This window comes from Topomyia yanbarensis, chromosome 2 (genome assembly GCF_030247195.1).
Source record: "Topomyia yanbarensis strain Yona2022 chromosome 2, ASM3024719v1, whole genome shotgun sequence".
In the NCBI taxonomy this organism is placed as follows: Eukaryota; Metazoa; Arthropoda; class Insecta; order Diptera; family Culicidae; genus Topomyia; species Topomyia yanbarensis.
Window position 1 is genome coordinate 431,467,940 of NC_080671.1, and position 16,944 is coordinate 431,484,883.

Below are 16,944 nucleotides of genomic sequence, written 5' to 3' on the forward strand. Positions count from 1 at the left end.
CATTCCGGAACCGGTTCGGATTTCTGAATGGAGTCATTATGGATTCCAAATCAAATGCAACAACCGATTCCGACTCAGAATCGGTTGTTGCATTTGATTTGGAATCCATACTGACTCCATTCAGGATTCCGAATCAAATTCCGAATGGTTTGACCGGGTGGTTCCGAAACATCTCAGCGTGCAAACAGGAGATCGAGGTCAAGTAAGTTTTTACAGCTTTTTAGGTCAAGTAAGTTTTTACAGCGATCTATGTAGCTTGGTTGGTTCAGTGGGCCCCTCCAATGAAGACGACTAAGTGCGAAACGAACAAATTTGCTCTGAATAGCTTTAATGCGTTGAACATCATTTTGGTTATAAGTTGCTCAGACTACATTGCCGTCTTCGAGTGTAAAACGGACCAAAGCACAATATTGTACTTTTAAACAATGTGTATTCGTAAATCGTAAACTTCTTAGTGTGTTTAAAAATGAATCCCTGCAGCTTAGAGGCCTTCGAAATAGTGTACTCAAGGTGGTGTTAAAAGTTTAGTTCGGTATCTAGGTAGACTCCCAAATCTTGAACAGACGAGTCCCGTTTGAGAACGATTTGTGAAATATTGTAGTCGAAATTAACTTTTGAATCGAATACTTGGGAGCATTTAACATCATCCTATTGGCATAGAACCAATTGGTGAAAACATCCAACTGGAACTGCAAGAATTCGGCGTTTTTAGCATTCCTGATAAGGTGAAATAGTTTGAAATCGTTAGAAAACGGAAGTTTCATGTACTTCACAAAATAGTTTAAGTCGTTTAAATAGAGCAAAAATATGAATGGTCCGAGATGACTACCCTGAGGAATAGAGGACAAAATCATTTTTTTCAGCCAACACTCAATAAGATAAAAAACAAGCTTCAGTTTGAAACATTACTTCAATCAATAAAATTTATCAATGCTTTTGAATCATTAATCTGAACATTAGAAATCAAATCTCGATAAACATATGATTACGGCCTAAAAGCCAACTGTCAAAATCCACTTTGAATGGAAATTCCGGACAAACCGTTACACGCCAATCACAGATGCTGGTAGTAAATGAAAGAGAAAAGTTTTCTCTTTCATAAACTGTTGTGAACTGTGCTCGACTAGTAACGGTTTGTCTGGAATTTCCATTTGAAGTGGATTTTGACAGTTGGCTTTTAGGCCGTTATCATATGTTTGTCGAGAAATGTACTGTAGGGAAGTGATCAACTAAAATGGCGAAAAAAATGTTTCATTCGCTTGGACGAACTTAATCTGATTGATTTCAAATATACTATTGACTAAAACTAAGGACATTTGAAGTAAAATTAAGGACACTTTCCCAAATCATCGAAATTAAGGACATGTCCTTTAAAATAAGGACGGTTGGTAACCCTAGCAAAGGAAAAAAAACTTCTGAACAGCTGATCAGCCAAGTAAACAAAGAGCGCACCAAATGTCATTCCGGTCCAATAGGAGCTCGGAAAGTACCGCTATGTAACGCAGCGTGTACTGATTCATACTTTCGCAGTTGCTCTTTCCCCGTTATTCCATTCATATCTACGCTTGCAGTGCAGTGAATTTAGATGCTGATTTTATTTAGAACATCTTTTTGATTATTCGAACTGTCGCAAATATTTTGACACAATCAATGAAATTCGTGGTCATATTGAAGTAGTCAATTCCACAGTTCCAAAAGTACAAAAATCACTCAAGTTCCAGATCATTAAGAACACGTGTGCCCTTTCGCTGTTTTGCAACAGAGTTATGCTGCTAAGCGACGATGACGTAAGTGATAAAAACATGTTTACCTTTCCCCACCCATAAAAAAAACCGAGAAGGCATAGCGCTGCTTGATAATATCAATTTTAACTACGTCGGGTTTTCAAGCATATCTGCGGTATCAACCGAGGCTCAAATTTGGTTACGGCTTTTCGATGAAACGTAAACGGACGCGCGTAAACAAACTGCTGGAAGCTTTTAAGGCAGCATGAATGGTCTCGTCAGAATTCTAATTAGACATTGTTGTTCGTTGCAGATGAGAGTCGCAACCACATGGTCTCCGACTGACCTAATCGATGCGAGCAGCTGCGATGATGGACTAGCCGTGATTTTGCTCAATCGACCTATTCTACTGCATAAGGACTACTTTCGCTCTGTTTGGAATAATGGTTGGTGGATTAATTTGAACATTATCGGTTCTGCTGCAACAATTTCTAATTCCAGCAAAAATCCGCATTACCGTTGACGGGGGTACGAATAGATGGGTGGACTTTGTTAAGGAAAATATTGGCACAGAAGAACAATTGAAGCCACCCGATCTGGTGACGGGAGATTTCGATTCCTGCACCGATGAATCCATGTCGTACGTAACGCGGTTAAATTGTAAGGTAAGAATATAAACCAAAGTAAAAACAGTTCATTTGTTACTGTCCTCAATTTAACAGATAGTTAAAACACCCGACCAGAATGCTACAGATTTTACAAAATCTCTGAAAGCCCTCCAAACCGCCGGTTACGATAGCGAAATAAGTAGGATCCTGGTGTTGTGTGAAAGTTCCGGCCGGTTGGACCAAATCATGGCCAACATTAATACTTTGTTCCTGGCCCGTGACATTCTACCGAGTGCATTTGTATTCTTGCGATCCAGTAACTCTCTCAGTTGGCTGCTACCAGCGGGAACCCACTTAATTCAAATTCCCCCTCGGTTGGTACACGAACGTATCTGGTGTTCGCTTGTTCCTATTGGACAGCGGGCCGTATGTAGCACGAGTGGATTGCACTGGAACCTCGACAACCGGGTGATGGAGTTTGGTAGTCTGGTAAGCACGTCGAACACTTACTCCAGCCAGGATGTTCAAATTCAAACTGACAGCGCCGTCCTATGGTCAATGGGAACGACCCCGAAGGATATGTGATAAGAAGAGTATTCCCTGCAACTGAAAATACACGTTCATGTCAACGGGCTTTTAGGTGCCTAATACAATTCCCTCATCTCTCTGTATGTTGCTTTATTAGATGTAATGAAAATATGTTGGTATAGAACGACAAATGTTTTATTTTTCTTGAAATAAAAGTGTCCAATTCTACCTTTTTAGAAATGCTGCTCATAGAAATAAATAAGCTGAACAATTTCAGAAGTTCCAAATGCAAGCATAAATGCAAATATTGCTTAGGGTGTGCATCTCTCCAAAAACCTGGGATATAGACAAACCTCACGAATGTGGTACCTGTTGAGCAGCCAGCACATGAACCGTTCCAGTCCCAACCCGTACCCACCATGTGGTTGTGAGCCATACACTCGTTGATCAATGTACCAGTAGTAAGGCTTAGGATCGATTCCTTCGCGTTTATATCCCTCCATCAACTCTTCGTGATCCCAGGACCTCATCGAACCTCCGACAATTTCTCCTACATTTGGCAGCAAAACGTCAACGCTTTCGGTTAATCGACGGTCCTCTTCACATTTAGACATGTAGAATGATTTAATTTCCGCGGGAAACCGGCACAGCATTATTGGTTCGTTTATTTGGTCCGTCATTTTTCGTTCCGGACCCTCCGGAATGTCATCGCCAAACTCGTAAAAAGTTCCATCATCTTTGGTGATGTTGTTTTCCTTTAGCCAGTCAATAGCATCGGTATAGTTCATGCGACGGAAGGGTCTCTTCGGTGGCGTAAAGTTCGGGTTAAGTTCCTTCACTAGATAACCCCACGGAGACTTCAGTACGCGATCGACAACATCTACTACCAAATCTTCCAGCCGATCAAGTAGCTCTTCGAATGTTATAAAAGGACATTCCGCCTCAACGTGACTGTATTCTGCTAAATGACGACGAGTTCGACTCTGCTCTGCACGGTAACTTTGAGCAATACAGTAGACATCGCCCAATGCCGGCAGACAGGTTTCCAAATACAGCTGTGAGCTTTGCGTCAGGAATGCTTCCGCCCTAAAATGTATTTATTGTATGAGTAAATATTTCTAATGCGAAGAAAAATTTCTATTTACCCAAAATAGTCCAGTTTGAACAGAGTCGATCCTCCTTCAACTTGTGTTTGCACCAGCGTCGGCGGCGTTACCTCCGTGTAACCACGGTCATGATAGTGCTCCCTAAAGGCCATCATTATGACATCTCTCATCTTGAGAATCTTGGAAGTGTTTTCGCCTCGAATCATAATGTGTCTATTATCGAGCTGCACATCAGGATTGGCATCTTCGTTCAAAATAGAATCCGCTCCACCGGCCGGAGCTAATCCGATTAGCTCCCAATAATCAACGTGCAGTTCATGTCCACCGGGAGCGGACTTACCCTCTGGAACCTCTTTCAACGTACCGAACAGTCTAACCGAAGATTCAGTCGATAGAACCAACGCGTTGTAAGTCTGACACAAGGTATCGCTGAGAACGCTTTGCAAGAAACCGGTTCCATCGCGAAGCGTTATAAACATTAATCCTTTACCCTGCCGTCTTAACCGATGAACCCAGCCGTAAATCTTAACTCGAATTCCACGATTCTCACCACCCTGTTTAATCTTGATCAATTTGGCCGCAGACCAAGACGCATCTTCACTGATAATGATCTTTTTCGCTTCCTGCAGGTTCTGTTCCCGCTTCTTGGCATCATCCTCTTCGCGCTTCTGCTTACCGACGTTTTTAAAGCCATCACGAACCCAAAGCTTCTGAATTTTCTTGAGCTGAGATTTGGCTGCCACCTCGTAGGGTGATTCCGATTTTGCATCCTTGGCGTCGACGTAAATGGTCGGAAAAGGTTCCTTGCCGGCGTGCTTCATGGCTTGCAGAATTGTTTTGAACGGGTTTTCCACCGTTCCATCACCGGACTCGTCATCGCCACGCTTTTCCGAGGTGTAGAGTTCGTCTGGAGTGAGAAAAATTCGATCAAAATGATTACGAACTAGTCACTTTCCGGCAAGTAGGAAGCTGATGCAATCTTATTACTTTTTACATTCAATTTTCCTTTGATTTAGAAAATTCTCTAGTAATGAATGTTTTATCCCAAAAACAATTTGTGCAAAATTATATTAATAAAACAGTGATTTGAACCGAAACATCATGTTTTTAACCGGATCGGTTTAGGAAACTGGCCACAAAATTGTTACGTTTGGTAAAATCTTATGTCGAACTAAGGTATCGATTTTTCCAACTTTAATTCTAGTTATTGATCAGTTCCTTTTCTATTTCGTTGTTTCCTCGGATGCAACCACACCAAATTTTTTAGCAAGTGAATTCCAAAAGTACTTACTTATGGTTAGGTTCTCCATCGTGACGTGCCGTGCGTGTAAGTTGTAGCAAATATCTGTCACACACAGTTTATCACTTTATATTAACAATATTCAGCTGTAATTCACACCAGAAAACAATATTTTGATAAATTCCGGAGAAAAACCCGGAGAAACCCGATCCTACACTATCCTCCTGCTAAATATTACTCTTACCGAAAGAAAAGAGATGTGGCGCTATGACGATCCAACGTCGATAATGCAGGTCTGATATTGACGCATACCATTTTTGTTTCACCACAAAATTGAATCAGATTCCAGCCCCACTCGGTAAAGCCAGCAGGAAAATGAGTCGGAGTCCCGGTTGGCTTCAGTCGGAAGTTTGGCTCTATTGACAATCTAGATTCTAATTAGAAGCGGTTATGTCGATCCCCAGTTAAACTCATTCCGGAACCGGTTCGGATTTCTGAATGGACCCTCTAAGAACGGTTGATTTCAAAATTGTCCAATGAAGGACGTTCGTTGGACGAATTTGGACAACGTCCAAATAACCGTTCAACAAGCGTCCATCGTTAGACCCGTGTTAAACGATTTTGAAACAATTTTTTGGACGTCTCAGTGGGGAGTCATTATGGATCCCAAATCAAATGCAACAACCGATTCCGACTCAGAATCGGTTGTTGCATTTGATTTGGAATCCATGCTGACTCCATTCAGGATTCCGAATCAAATTCCGAATGGTTTGACCGGGTCTCAGCTCAAATGCAACCAACCGATTGGAATAGAATCGGTTTTTGGATTTGAGCCAAAACCCTCTAAGAACGGTTGGTTTCAAAATCGTCCAATGAAGGACGTTCGTTGGACCAATTTGGACAACGTCCAAAAAACCGTTCAACGAACGTCCATCATTGGACCCGTGTTGAACGATTTTGAAACAATTTTTTGGACGTCTCAGTGGGTAACTAGAATCGGTTGTTACGGAAGCTGGCTCCTTTTCCGACTGAACTTAAATGGGTCGTTTCAAAGTCGTCCAATGAAGGATGTTCGTTGGACCGACTTTCGACGACGCACAGTGTCGCCTAGCCGGACAAAACCTAAAAATTTTATTTTGTATTTATCATGATTTAACGACCTAGCGCAGCCACACCAACCTATCCCAACTATCCGTCAAATCCAATCCGTAACCGGTTCGAAATCCTGAATGGATTCAGTATAGAATCTTGCCCAAAAAACAACCGATTCGGACTCTATCGGTTGGTGCATTTGAGCTGGAATTCATACTGGAAGTCCGAACCGGTTCCAGACTAGTTTGACTGGGTAGAGGAATAACCGCCCTCTAAGAACCCACTGAGACGTCCAAAAAATTGTTTCAAAATCGTTCAACACGGGTCCAACGATGGACGTTCGTTGAACGGTTATTTGGACGATGTCAAAATTGGTCCAACGAATGTCCTTCATTGGACGATTTTGAAACCAACCGTTCTTAGAGGGAACGGTTGGTTTCAAAATCGTCCAACGAAGGACGTTCGTTGAATCAATTTGGACAACGTCCAAATAACCGTTCAACGAACGTCCATCGTTGGACCCGTGTTGAACGATTTTGAAACAATTTTTTGGACGTCTCAGTGGGCGCTGTCAATTCTGTCGAACTCAACCACAAAAAAGACGACAGTAGCGCACCTGCCCTATCAAACCATTCGGAATCCTGAATGGAATCACTATGGATGCCAGCTCAAATGCAACAACCGATTGAGTCGGAATCGGTTGTTGTATTTGAGTTGGAAGCCATAATGACTCCATGGAGAAATCCGAACCAGTTCCGGAATGAATGACTGAATGGTTTGGATATCCCAACTACCTTCGAAACCGTTAGAGATTTTACACAAGTTGAATGCTGAAGATAGACGTCTGTTCTCTGTGATTTTGTGGTGATTTGGTGATGTCATGGCGGCTCGAATGAAGCAAAATTTGAAAAAGGCGCATCCCATTTATTATTTTCCACATTTGTAAAAAAATTTCATTCCACCATACCTAATCAGAAACATATGGGCACAGAGAACAGACGTCCATCTTCAGCATTCAACTTGCGTAAAATCTCCAGCGGTTTCGAAAGTAGTTTGGATATCTAAACCAGGTGCGCTACTGTCGTCATGTTTTTTGTAGCTGAGTTCGACAGAATTGACAGCGGTTATTCCTCTACCCAGTCAAACTAGTCCGGAACCGATTCGGACTTCCAGCATGAATTCCAGCTCAAATGCGTCAACCGATAGAGTCGGAATCGGTTGTTTTCTTTGAGCTAGATTCCATGCTGAATCCATCCAGGATTTCGAACCGGTTCTGGAATCGATTTGACTGATAGTTGGGATAGGTTGGCGTGGCGGCGCTAGTGTTTTTCGTATATTAATTCAAATGTTACACACGTTTTTTAAATATTTTTGTTCGATCATGGATGTCTGTTCTCTGTGATATGGGATTTTCGAATGATTGACACCGGTGTAGTGGATTGCACTGGTTTTGCACTTTCTAGCAGAAGTGTCAATAGAACCACAGAGAACAGACATCCATGATCGAACAAAAATATTTAAAAAACGTGTGTAAACATGTGAATTAATATACTAAAAACACTAGCGCCGCCACACCAACCTATCCTAACTATCCGTCAAATCGATTCCAGAACCGGTTCAAAATCCTGGATGGATTCTGCATGGAATCTAGCTCAAAGAAAACAACCGATTCCGACTCTATCGGTTGACGTATTTGAGCTGGAATTCATGCTGGAAGTCCGAATCGGTTCCGGACTAGTTTGACTGGGTAGAGGAATAACCGCTGTCAATTCTGTCGAACTCAGCCACAAAAAAACATGACGACAGTAGCGCACCTGGTTTAGATATCCAAACTACCTTCGAAACCGTTAGAGATTTTACACAAGTTGAATGCTGAAGATGGACGTCTGTTCTCTGTGATAGAACATACCCAGTTTTCTGCACTTCTGCTAGCAAGTGCAAAAACAGTGCAGTTTCAGTGCACTCCACTACACCGATGTCAATCAATCGAAAACCCCAATAGATTCCGCTTTGAATTTAAAAAACCCAACATAAAATAAATCGATTTTCGAAAATACAAGAAGATGATTTTCAAAATCAAACCACTTCCACCTATATAGGAAATTCCGAAAATTTTCTGTACCGAATCAACATCCCCCAGACATGAAATCCTCCGATAGATGCCATTCCGTTAGGTTTCTATCAGACCGGAGCCCGAGTAAAATGCCAGAATAATTCTGAAGAGATCCGCACCAAAACGATCGCAATATCTTCCGGACAGAATGATTGCAAAAGTCAAACAAAACTCTGGCAGGAGTCGAACAAAATTGAACATTCCTGGCAGCATTCTTGCTGAAACTGAGCACTACAGGTTTGCTGTCAGAATTCTGATAAAAACTCACAAATTCTATTCAAAACCAATTGTGCTAAATGTGTAGAAAATCATACATATATTGTATATTTTCCCGATCATAATACTAGAATTCTTGACGTTCTTAATGAACTTGAAACAAGATGTCGTAGGTTCACGAATTGTTAATCTTGGTGATTTACTTTCATTGGCCAAAATGTTTCATTTATATTTCTCGAGGAAAAAGGACCAATGATTTATCGATTAAAAACTTTGCACAACAAGAAAACCAAAACATTTTTAGAAAGGAAAAGAGCCGGTTGCTAAAAATAACAACTCCCAGCTAAATTTATAATAAGATTTATGTAATTTTGCCGACTGTTTCCAGTTAGGGATAAATTTATCCTCTATTAATAGTTTTCTTTATCCACGGAATACGCTTTTTCTAAATGTCGTTCTAGCCGCATTGACGGCGTTCACAACACACGTAACGAAACACGCTTTTCTCTTGAATCTTTTTCGTTTCGTTGTTCGTGGAACTCGTACAGAGACGGCATACTAGCGCCACAATCAAATCGGTGGTACATATATGAAACAAGCACTATCTGTCAAGTTGTCCCTGGGTCACAGAGAACAGAAATCCATGATTGAACAAAAATATTTAAAAAACATGTGTAAACATTTGAATTAATATCCGATAAACACTAGCGCCGCCACACAAATCTATCCCAACTATCCGTCAAATCCATTCCGAAACCGGTTTGAAATCCTGAATGGATTCAGTATGGAATCTTGCTCAAATAAAACAACCAATTCCGACTCTATCGGTTGATGCATTTGAGCTGGCATTCATGCTGTAAGTCCGAACGTGTTCCGAACTAGTTTGACTGCCCACTGAGACGTCCAAAAAATTGTTTCAAAATCGTTCAACACGGGTCCAACGATGGACGTTTGTTGAACGGTTATTTGAACGTTGTCCAAATTGGTCCAACGAACGTCCTTCATTGAACGATTTTGAAACCAACCGTTCTTAGAGGGTGGGTAGAGGAATAACCGCTGTCAATTCTGTCTAACTCAGCCACAAAAAACATGACGACAGTAGTGCACCTGGTTTAGATATCCAAACCACAGAGAACAGACATCCATGATCGAACAAAAATATTTAAAAAACGTGTGTAAACATTTGAATTAATAAACGATAAACACTAGCGCCGCCACACCAACCAATCCCAACTATCCGTCGAATCCATACCGGAACCGGTTCGAAATCCTGTATGGATTCCGTATGGAATCTAGCTCAAAGAAAACAACCGATTCCGACTCTATCGGTTGGTGCATTTGAGCTGGAATTCATGCTGGAGGTCCGAACCGGTTCCGGACTAGTTTGACTGGGTAGAGGAATAAATGCTGGCAATTCTGTCAAACTCAGCCACAAAAAAACATGAGGACAGCAGCGCACCTGGTTTGGATATCCCAACTACCTTCGAAACCGTTAGAGATTTTACACAAGTTGAATGCTGAAGATGGACGTCTGTTCTCTGTGTCCAAACTACCTTCGAAACCGTTAGAGATTTTACACAAGTTGAATGCTGAAGATGGACGTCTGTTCTCTGTGCCTGGGTTGTGAAGGACCCCACTGAGACGTCCAAAAAATTGTTTCAAAATCGTTCAACACGGGTCCAACGATGGACGTTCGTTGAACGGTTATTTGGACGTTGTCCAAATTGGTCCAACGAACGTCCTTCATTGGACGATTTTGAAACCAACCGTTCTTACCCTCTAAGAACGGTTGGTTTAAAAAACGTCCAATGAAGGACGTTCGTTGGACCAATTTGGACATCGTTCAAATAACCGTTCAACGAACGTCCATCGTTGGACCCGTGTTGAACGATTTTGAAACAATTTTTTGGACGTCTCAGTGGGTAGAGGGACGTTCGTTGAACCAATTTGGACAACATACAAATAACCGTTCAACAAATGTCCATCGTTGGACCCGCGTTGAACGATTTTGAAACAATTTTTTGGACGTCTCAGTGGGTGTGTTGAACGATTTTGAAACAATTTTTTGGGCTTCTCAGTGGGTCTAGCCCAGTAGAGTTCAACCGGAAATGAGCCGGAATTCCGTCTGGTTCCAGTTAGTATTCCGGCTCCAGTGACACAACCGATTCTAACTAGAATCGGTTGGCTCACTGGAGCCGGAATACTAACTGGTTCCAGCCTGAATTCTGGCTCATTTTCGACTGAACTTTACTGGGAATCTTTGTTCGCTGAGATGGGACGTCAAAAGAGATAAACAAAAGTAATCAGCCGACAAAAGTTCTCGCATGGAATAGCTATAATACTGAAATCGTTGAAAATATCTAATAAACAAATAGTTTCTTCAAAGTTGATACTAGTTTGCCAAATATTTCTTAATTAAATTACATAATAGCTATACTGAAAGCGTCAACCGTAGAAAAGATTTAGCAGGTGTCGATCACGTATCCAGTAAAAAAATCAATTTAAATAAACCTGGTATCTATCAGAGATGCCAGGTACTTTTTTCAAATGTCTGCAGTAATAATTTTAAAAGTCTGGGAAGAACAAAAAATGTCAGGAAAGCTAGTGTAACCAAAAGCCTTTATATTCAAAAATCTGCAAATATCTGCAACCAAACTAAAAAATCTGCAAATATCTGCAGCCAAACTAAAAAATCTGCAAATATCTGCGTCATCGAAAAAATTTATACTGTGATCACTCACACCACTCATGTACGATTCATCTTACGAATACCAAAGTGCCATCTTTGCCAGACCTGTATATACGACATTGATCTATATGTGATAATTATCAATCTGTCAGCATTCCTAACTGGCAGCTCTCATGGCTAAACTGACCATTAATGATAGCTTTATAAAATCTCTGTCACGATTCCCACATCATAAAATATTTACAGGTAAATGATAAACATTAAGTTTAGTTATTTTTTGTAAATATAGACCATTCCTTCACTGAAAAATAAGGGGAGCTGGTTGAATTTGCGTAAACTACACACTACATAACCGTTAAAATTGTCAATATTAGCTTAGTTTCAAATCAGAAAATATTTCTTTTTCCTTCTTGTCCAGCCAAAGATTTATCCACCAGGCTCTCGTTCGATTAATAAATTACAAATTACTTAATATAGCAATTGTATTTGCAGCAATCTTCTAACATCAGAGCCACAATCGGAGTTCAAGAATCAGACAGACATGTCCTCGAAGCAGCAGAAGCAACCTTACTGCGGCAATCGGTCATTCGACTGTGAGGTATGTGGCAAAGCCTTCCCTAAGAAGAATCAACTGAAGGGACACTTCACCATCCATACGGGCGAGCCTCTGTATAAGTGCGATATATGTGGCAAAACATTCACCCGGCAGGGTAACTTGAAGGCACACAAACTCATTCACAGTAGTGAACGGCCACATAAGTGCGAACTGTGTGACAAAGAATTCATTGGGAAGCATGACCTGCTGCGACACGTTACGAATCACACTGGCGAGCGTACACACAAATGTGAAATATGTGGCAAAAATTTTATTCGGAAGTATCAACTACACCAACACGTTATCATTCACACTGGCGTTTACCCGTACAAATGTGATATATGCGGCAAAGAATTCTCGACGAAGCAGAGTCTGCAGAAACACGGTACTACTCATTCGGACGAGCGGCCATATAAATGCGAAATATGTGGCAAAAGATTTTCGTGGAAGCAGCGCTTGCAGCGGCATATTACCACGCACACTGGCGAGCGGCAGTATAAATGTGAAATATGTGGCAAAACATTTCGTGAGAAGCATCACCTGCAGCAACACGATACCACACACACTGGTGAGCGCCGGTATAAATGTGAAATTTGTAACAAAGAATTCTCTCATAAACATCACATGCAACAGCACGTTACCATCCATACTGGCGAGCGCCCGTACAAATGTGAAATGTGTGGTAAACTATTCGCCCGGCGAAGTTACTTGACGTCTCACAAACGCATTCACAATAGTGAACGCTTGCATACGTACAACGAATTTCTTCAGGAGCATCACCTGGATCAAAACCTTACCATCCTCACTGGCGAATGCCCGTACAAATGTGATATATGTGGCAAAGAATTCATTACGAAGCAGAACCTGCAGCGACATGCTGCAACTCACACAGGTGAGCGACCGTACAAATGCGATATGTGTGGCAAAGAATTCTTGTTGAAGCAAAATCTACAGCGACATGGAATCACGCACATATCAAAGCACTCGTAAAATATAGTATATCTAGCAATGCATTTACCCAGTCGGTGGTGCAAGGTGTGTGGCAAAGTATTACGCGATCGTGATTCACTGGTTGGACCATGCTCATCCAACTAACGTATTAGGCCGCTGACAGAGTGGTGGCGAGCTGTGCTGGGCCTGGGGCTAGTACTGACCTCTTAGGCACTGACAGTAGGATGCGATAAACCTTCTTGCAGGCAATCAAAGGAATGATACTAGAGCGAAAGCCAAGCGGATTGTCTGTTTGGCCTTAGATTAACTCAAGAGTACTTATTCAAAAGGTCCTAAGTGACATTGAGCTCGAACTGAGAAAAACGAGGCTGAAGTTTCATGGACTTAAAACAAATCCCTATTAGAGAACAAATATGTGTTTTGATGGAACAATTATGCCAATATAGTCTAAGGACTATGCTCTTTAGGTGAATAGTACTGAAAACATGAAATTTTTAGTGCTAATGTAGTTTTTAAGCGCTTTAGAATGATGCGTCCTTTTAAAAATTATAGGTCCTTTCACATAGGTCTTTTTTTCGGGCCTCAGAATCATACGACGCTGCATATAAGGCTTTTTTCAGCAAAGGTAGCACTTACGACGAATATTGAATTTCTGCAAAGTTTTCGACAAAATGAGCACCGGAATACGAATCTTCTTCATTATTATGGTAAAAAGTTGCACTGGATTTAACAGAAGTCTTGTGTGTGTGTGTGTGTTAACCTTCCTATCTCCCACTAGCTGGTAGTGATTTACAGAAAAAAGATGTTTGCATGTATTTAAACATTCATGCAAATAACTTGGTTCACGGATTTAGGAAGGTGTTAGCTCAATTGACTTTCCGATGACCCATTTCGTGTACAGTGCCAGACATGTTCCGAGGTCATCGTTCCATCAACTAGCCCCGCCTTACTGTAATGTTTGTATCAATTGGATTGTAACATTACAGTAAAACTTTCGATTCCATTTAAGCAGGAAATCGACGTGTATTTATTATAATGGTTCAATTTGTATATATAACATAACACATGTGTACTAGAACTTACCATTTTTTCAGTTTTCTGCCTTCATTCATATCTTCCATTTATGTCTCCTTTAACTCTCATCCACATTTCTTGAATTCCTGCTTATTTAAGGAAGAAAAGGGGAAATAATAAAAAAGAACCGATAGACTCCGTGTTTTCCTCAGCGCTTCCGTTTCTCCTAGTCTGGTGTCACTGCCTGTTGGACTTGTGTAAGTTGTTCCATTGGAGATCTCCAAGGAGCTGTAATTGGAGAAAGATCTGACTTCTATCCAGAAGTATCAGTTTTTCACATTAATAGATTATATATGTACACTACAAAACAATCCCGTGTATAATGCAACCATTTTTTGAACATTTATATGTACATATACACACATAAACACATACACATATATACACACATGTATACATAAAACCGATATAATCCACCCATCAGTGGGATGAGCACCTCTCATACATATAACTGTTGTATTATTCATTAATTTGCCAAACGCACGCAAAGCTGGCAAACAACTATATGTGAGACAAGCACAGCCTCGAGTCCTGCACGTATAACACGTATAATAAACTGAATAAATTAAAAAACAATAACAAAACAAACCAAAAATCAAAACAATTATGAAACAAAAAAAAGTTATTCATAAAATGGATAGAATGATCCATATAAATCAAATTAATAAAACAAATCAAATTAGCTCAAATGAAAATCAGACAATATTAAAAAAGTTATGAAATTAAGAGAGTAAACTAAATTGTTTCAAGCTAACTAACTGTCATCCAATAACTAAAAGAACTGACTAAACCGAATTAATAAAATGAAGAAACTGAACAATATATGAACTGGGAAAAACTAACAATTTAATAAAATGATTAAAACAAATGAAACAATTAACATGAATAAAACAATAAAAAATTATTGAATTAATAAGATAAATAATATGAATAATGTGGATAACACTAACCGCCATGTTTGAAAAATGCAAAAACAACCAAGTCCATTGCAGCCGCCAGAAAATTTGTCGTCTAAGTATTGAAATTGCCTTTAAATCGCATTCGCAAATAGTATTTGTTCCTAGGGGCAATTAGCACAGGCGAGTTGAGTCAAACTTCAAAGTATTAAAATCGCCTGACGATCTTAGTTCGCTTTTTTTTGACCGGGTACTGACTCCATTCAGATATCCGAACCGGTTCCGGAATGAGTTTAACTGGGAATCAGTGAAATCGTTGCATCAACTAGTCAAGTTCAGATGGCGCTGTCGATGCTAAGTGGGAACATTTTTTTGGTAGCTCGCGCACATATAGTAAAATAATTGTGATGTGACGATAAAATCACTACGTCAAATTACACTATTCCAACGATACTTTTGCCTACCAATACATAACACAACAGGAGAAACGACCTACCGAGCAATTATCTTCGATTTCCTATCAAATATATTACTTTTCACTGCAAATTTTTGCAAACCATGGGAGGAACACAAAATCACTTCCGAGAGATTCGGCAGTCACTAGAAACCTTTCCACTGGATTTAACAGAAGTCTTGCAGAAAAAAAATGCGGGAAACTTCAGTTTATATTAACAAACCATTGGCTGGAAGCGGTTAAAACCAATGAACGGCATGTTACCAACGACTGTGTAGCCACTGACTGCTCAGAGTATATAATCTAAATTTGGGAAAGGTCAATAAGGGCTTGTAAACCTCTGCACCAGTAGGTACGCACCAGGAGAGTAATTACTCATCAAGTGGGAGCTCACACACACTTACCCCGCTAATAGAAATCAATTTGAAAGCGAACTGCCAACCAAATCTCACAACTAGGGATGCTCAAAAGCTGCGCTTTTTGATGTTTTCTGAACGACAACCAGGGCGAGGCCTTAAGACTCCTTTCGAGTCCGGAATTAGCGAACAAGAGACACGTGTAACAAGTACGATAAAAATGGCTACTATTTGTAAGAGACCTACTACACTTTCATGCTTTAACAATTTATTACGACTACAGGGCCATTTAACACTAACGTCACAGGCTATACTATACTATCATGTTTAACCGGGTTCCGTTGAAGGCTCCGTCTACCGATTCCTCGGCCCACTGTGTCGAAGACTGGTGTAAACTGGCATCATGGAAATCCGTCTACTGGTCGTTACTGCTACCACTGCTTGCTGTTCACCTTCTCTGCGCCGGCTCGGCACGTCGCCTGCGGACTGAGGCCACCACGATATGGTGTGCTAGTAGATGCGTCCGCTGGTAGTTTCGCTGCTCGCCTTCGCTGCGCCTTCTCGGCTAGTCACCTGCGGACTGAAGGCACCACGATATGGTGCGTTAATCGGCTTCTCCACTGGTATGCTCAATGTTCGCCTTCGCTGCGCCTTCTCGGCTAATTCGGGCGCAGTAACTTTCCTGTAATTTTCTGTTCGGGACCTTTCGGATGAAGCAAGCTGGAGTGAAGTGATCGGGAAGTGCTTTTATTCTCCTATTGACCGTCGGGTCACGTGTAGCTGACCTGAGAAAGAGATGGTGTCTGGAAATGGTTCCGGACCCGACAAAAAAAGGTCAGTCAAACTTCGGACGCACCGAATGGGTGGTGGCAAATAGACTGGAAGCGCTAAGAAACCTGGAGATCGTAAAAGAAGGTAACATCGAATCTTTCCGTGCCTTTTATAATGCGATAATTGGTACGATGACCAACGCGAAGACGGATAACTACCTGATGAATCCCGAACTTATCTCTCACCTGGCTGATAAACTACCTGCTTTCAGCAAACAGATGTGGGTTCGGCATGAGGCCGCTTTGATGAAAGAAGGCGTCGCTATCGAGTTTAACATTTTCTCGCGTTGGTTGGAGGATGAAATGGACAACCAACTTGCAAGTCTCAATCCTTTATTTAGCGCCAAGAAGGCCAGCTACCAGCTCAAGCCGAAACCGATGGTTCTGAATGTCAACTGTCGCGACGATGAAGGAACAAAGATTTGTCCTTTGTGCTCGGCAAATTCCCACGTTGGTCTAGACAAGTGTGAAC

General features: G+C 41.0%; 3 protein-coding genes across 3 annotated transcripts; 2 read left to right on the forward strand and 1 right to left on the reverse strand.

Annotated features, from left to right (window-relative positions):
* The first annotated feature begins 1,239 nt into the window (after positions 1-1,239).
* LOC131685432 (thiamin pyrophosphokinase 1) lies at positions 1,240-2,985 on the forward strand. Its single transcript, XM_058969133.1, has 4 exons — positions 1,240-1,787; positions 2,038-2,170; positions 2,226-2,389; positions 2,447-2,985. Exons 1-4 carry the CDS (start codon positions 1,767-1,769, stop codon positions 2,915-2,917), a joined length of 789 nt encoding a protein of 262 aa, XP_058825116.1. The 5' UTR covers positions 1,240-1,766; the 3' UTR covers positions 2,918-2,985.
* Positions 2,986-3,037: 52 nt separating this feature from the next.
* Positions 3,038-5,491, reverse strand: LOC131685431 (asparagine--tRNA ligase, cytoplasmic). Its single transcript, XM_058969131.1, has 3 exons — positions 5,258-5,491; positions 4,006-4,873; positions 3,038-3,946 (listed from the first exon to the last, which is right to left on the reverse strand). The coding sequence occupies exons 1-3, from the start codon at positions 5,274-5,276 to the stop codon at positions 3,172-3,174; spliced, it is 1,662 nt and encodes a 553-aa protein (XP_058825114.1). The 5' UTR covers positions 5,277-5,491; the 3' UTR covers positions 3,038-3,171.
* Positions 5,492-11,440: 5,949 nt separating this feature from the next.
* On the forward strand, positions 11,441-13,378 carry LOC131682012 (zinc finger protein 737-like). The gene is made up of 2 exons (XM_058963142.1): positions 11,441-11,562; positions 11,809-13,378. The coding sequence occupies exon 2, from the start codon at positions 11,858-11,860 to the stop codon at positions 12,899-12,901; it is 1,044 nt and encodes a 347-aa protein (XP_058819125.1). The 5' UTR covers positions 11,441-11,562; positions 11,809-11,857; the 3' UTR covers positions 12,902-13,378.
* Positions 13,379-16,944: the final 3,566 nt, after the last annotated feature.

Coding starts and splice junctions, on each gene's coding strand:
- LOC131685432 (XM_058969133.1), top strand. CDS start 1,767: ATGCTGCTAAGCGACGATGAC. Junction 1,788..2,037: donor TGCTGCTAAGCGACGATGAC/GTAAGTGATAAA, acceptor TGTTCGTTGCAG/ATGAGAGTCGCAACCACATG. Junction 2,171..2,225: donor TCGCTCTGTTTGGAATAATG/GTTGGTGGATTA, acceptor TTCTAATTCCAG/CAAAAATCCGCATTACCGTT.
- LOC131685431 (XM_058969131.1), bottom strand. Junction 3,947..4,005: donor TTCAAACTGGACTATTTTGG/GTAAATAGAAAT, acceptor AATACATTTTAG/GGCGGAAGCATTCCTGACGC.
- LOC131682012 (XM_058963142.1), top strand. CDS start 11,858: ATGTCCTCGAAGCAGCAGAAGCAACCTTACTGCGGCAATCGGTCATTC.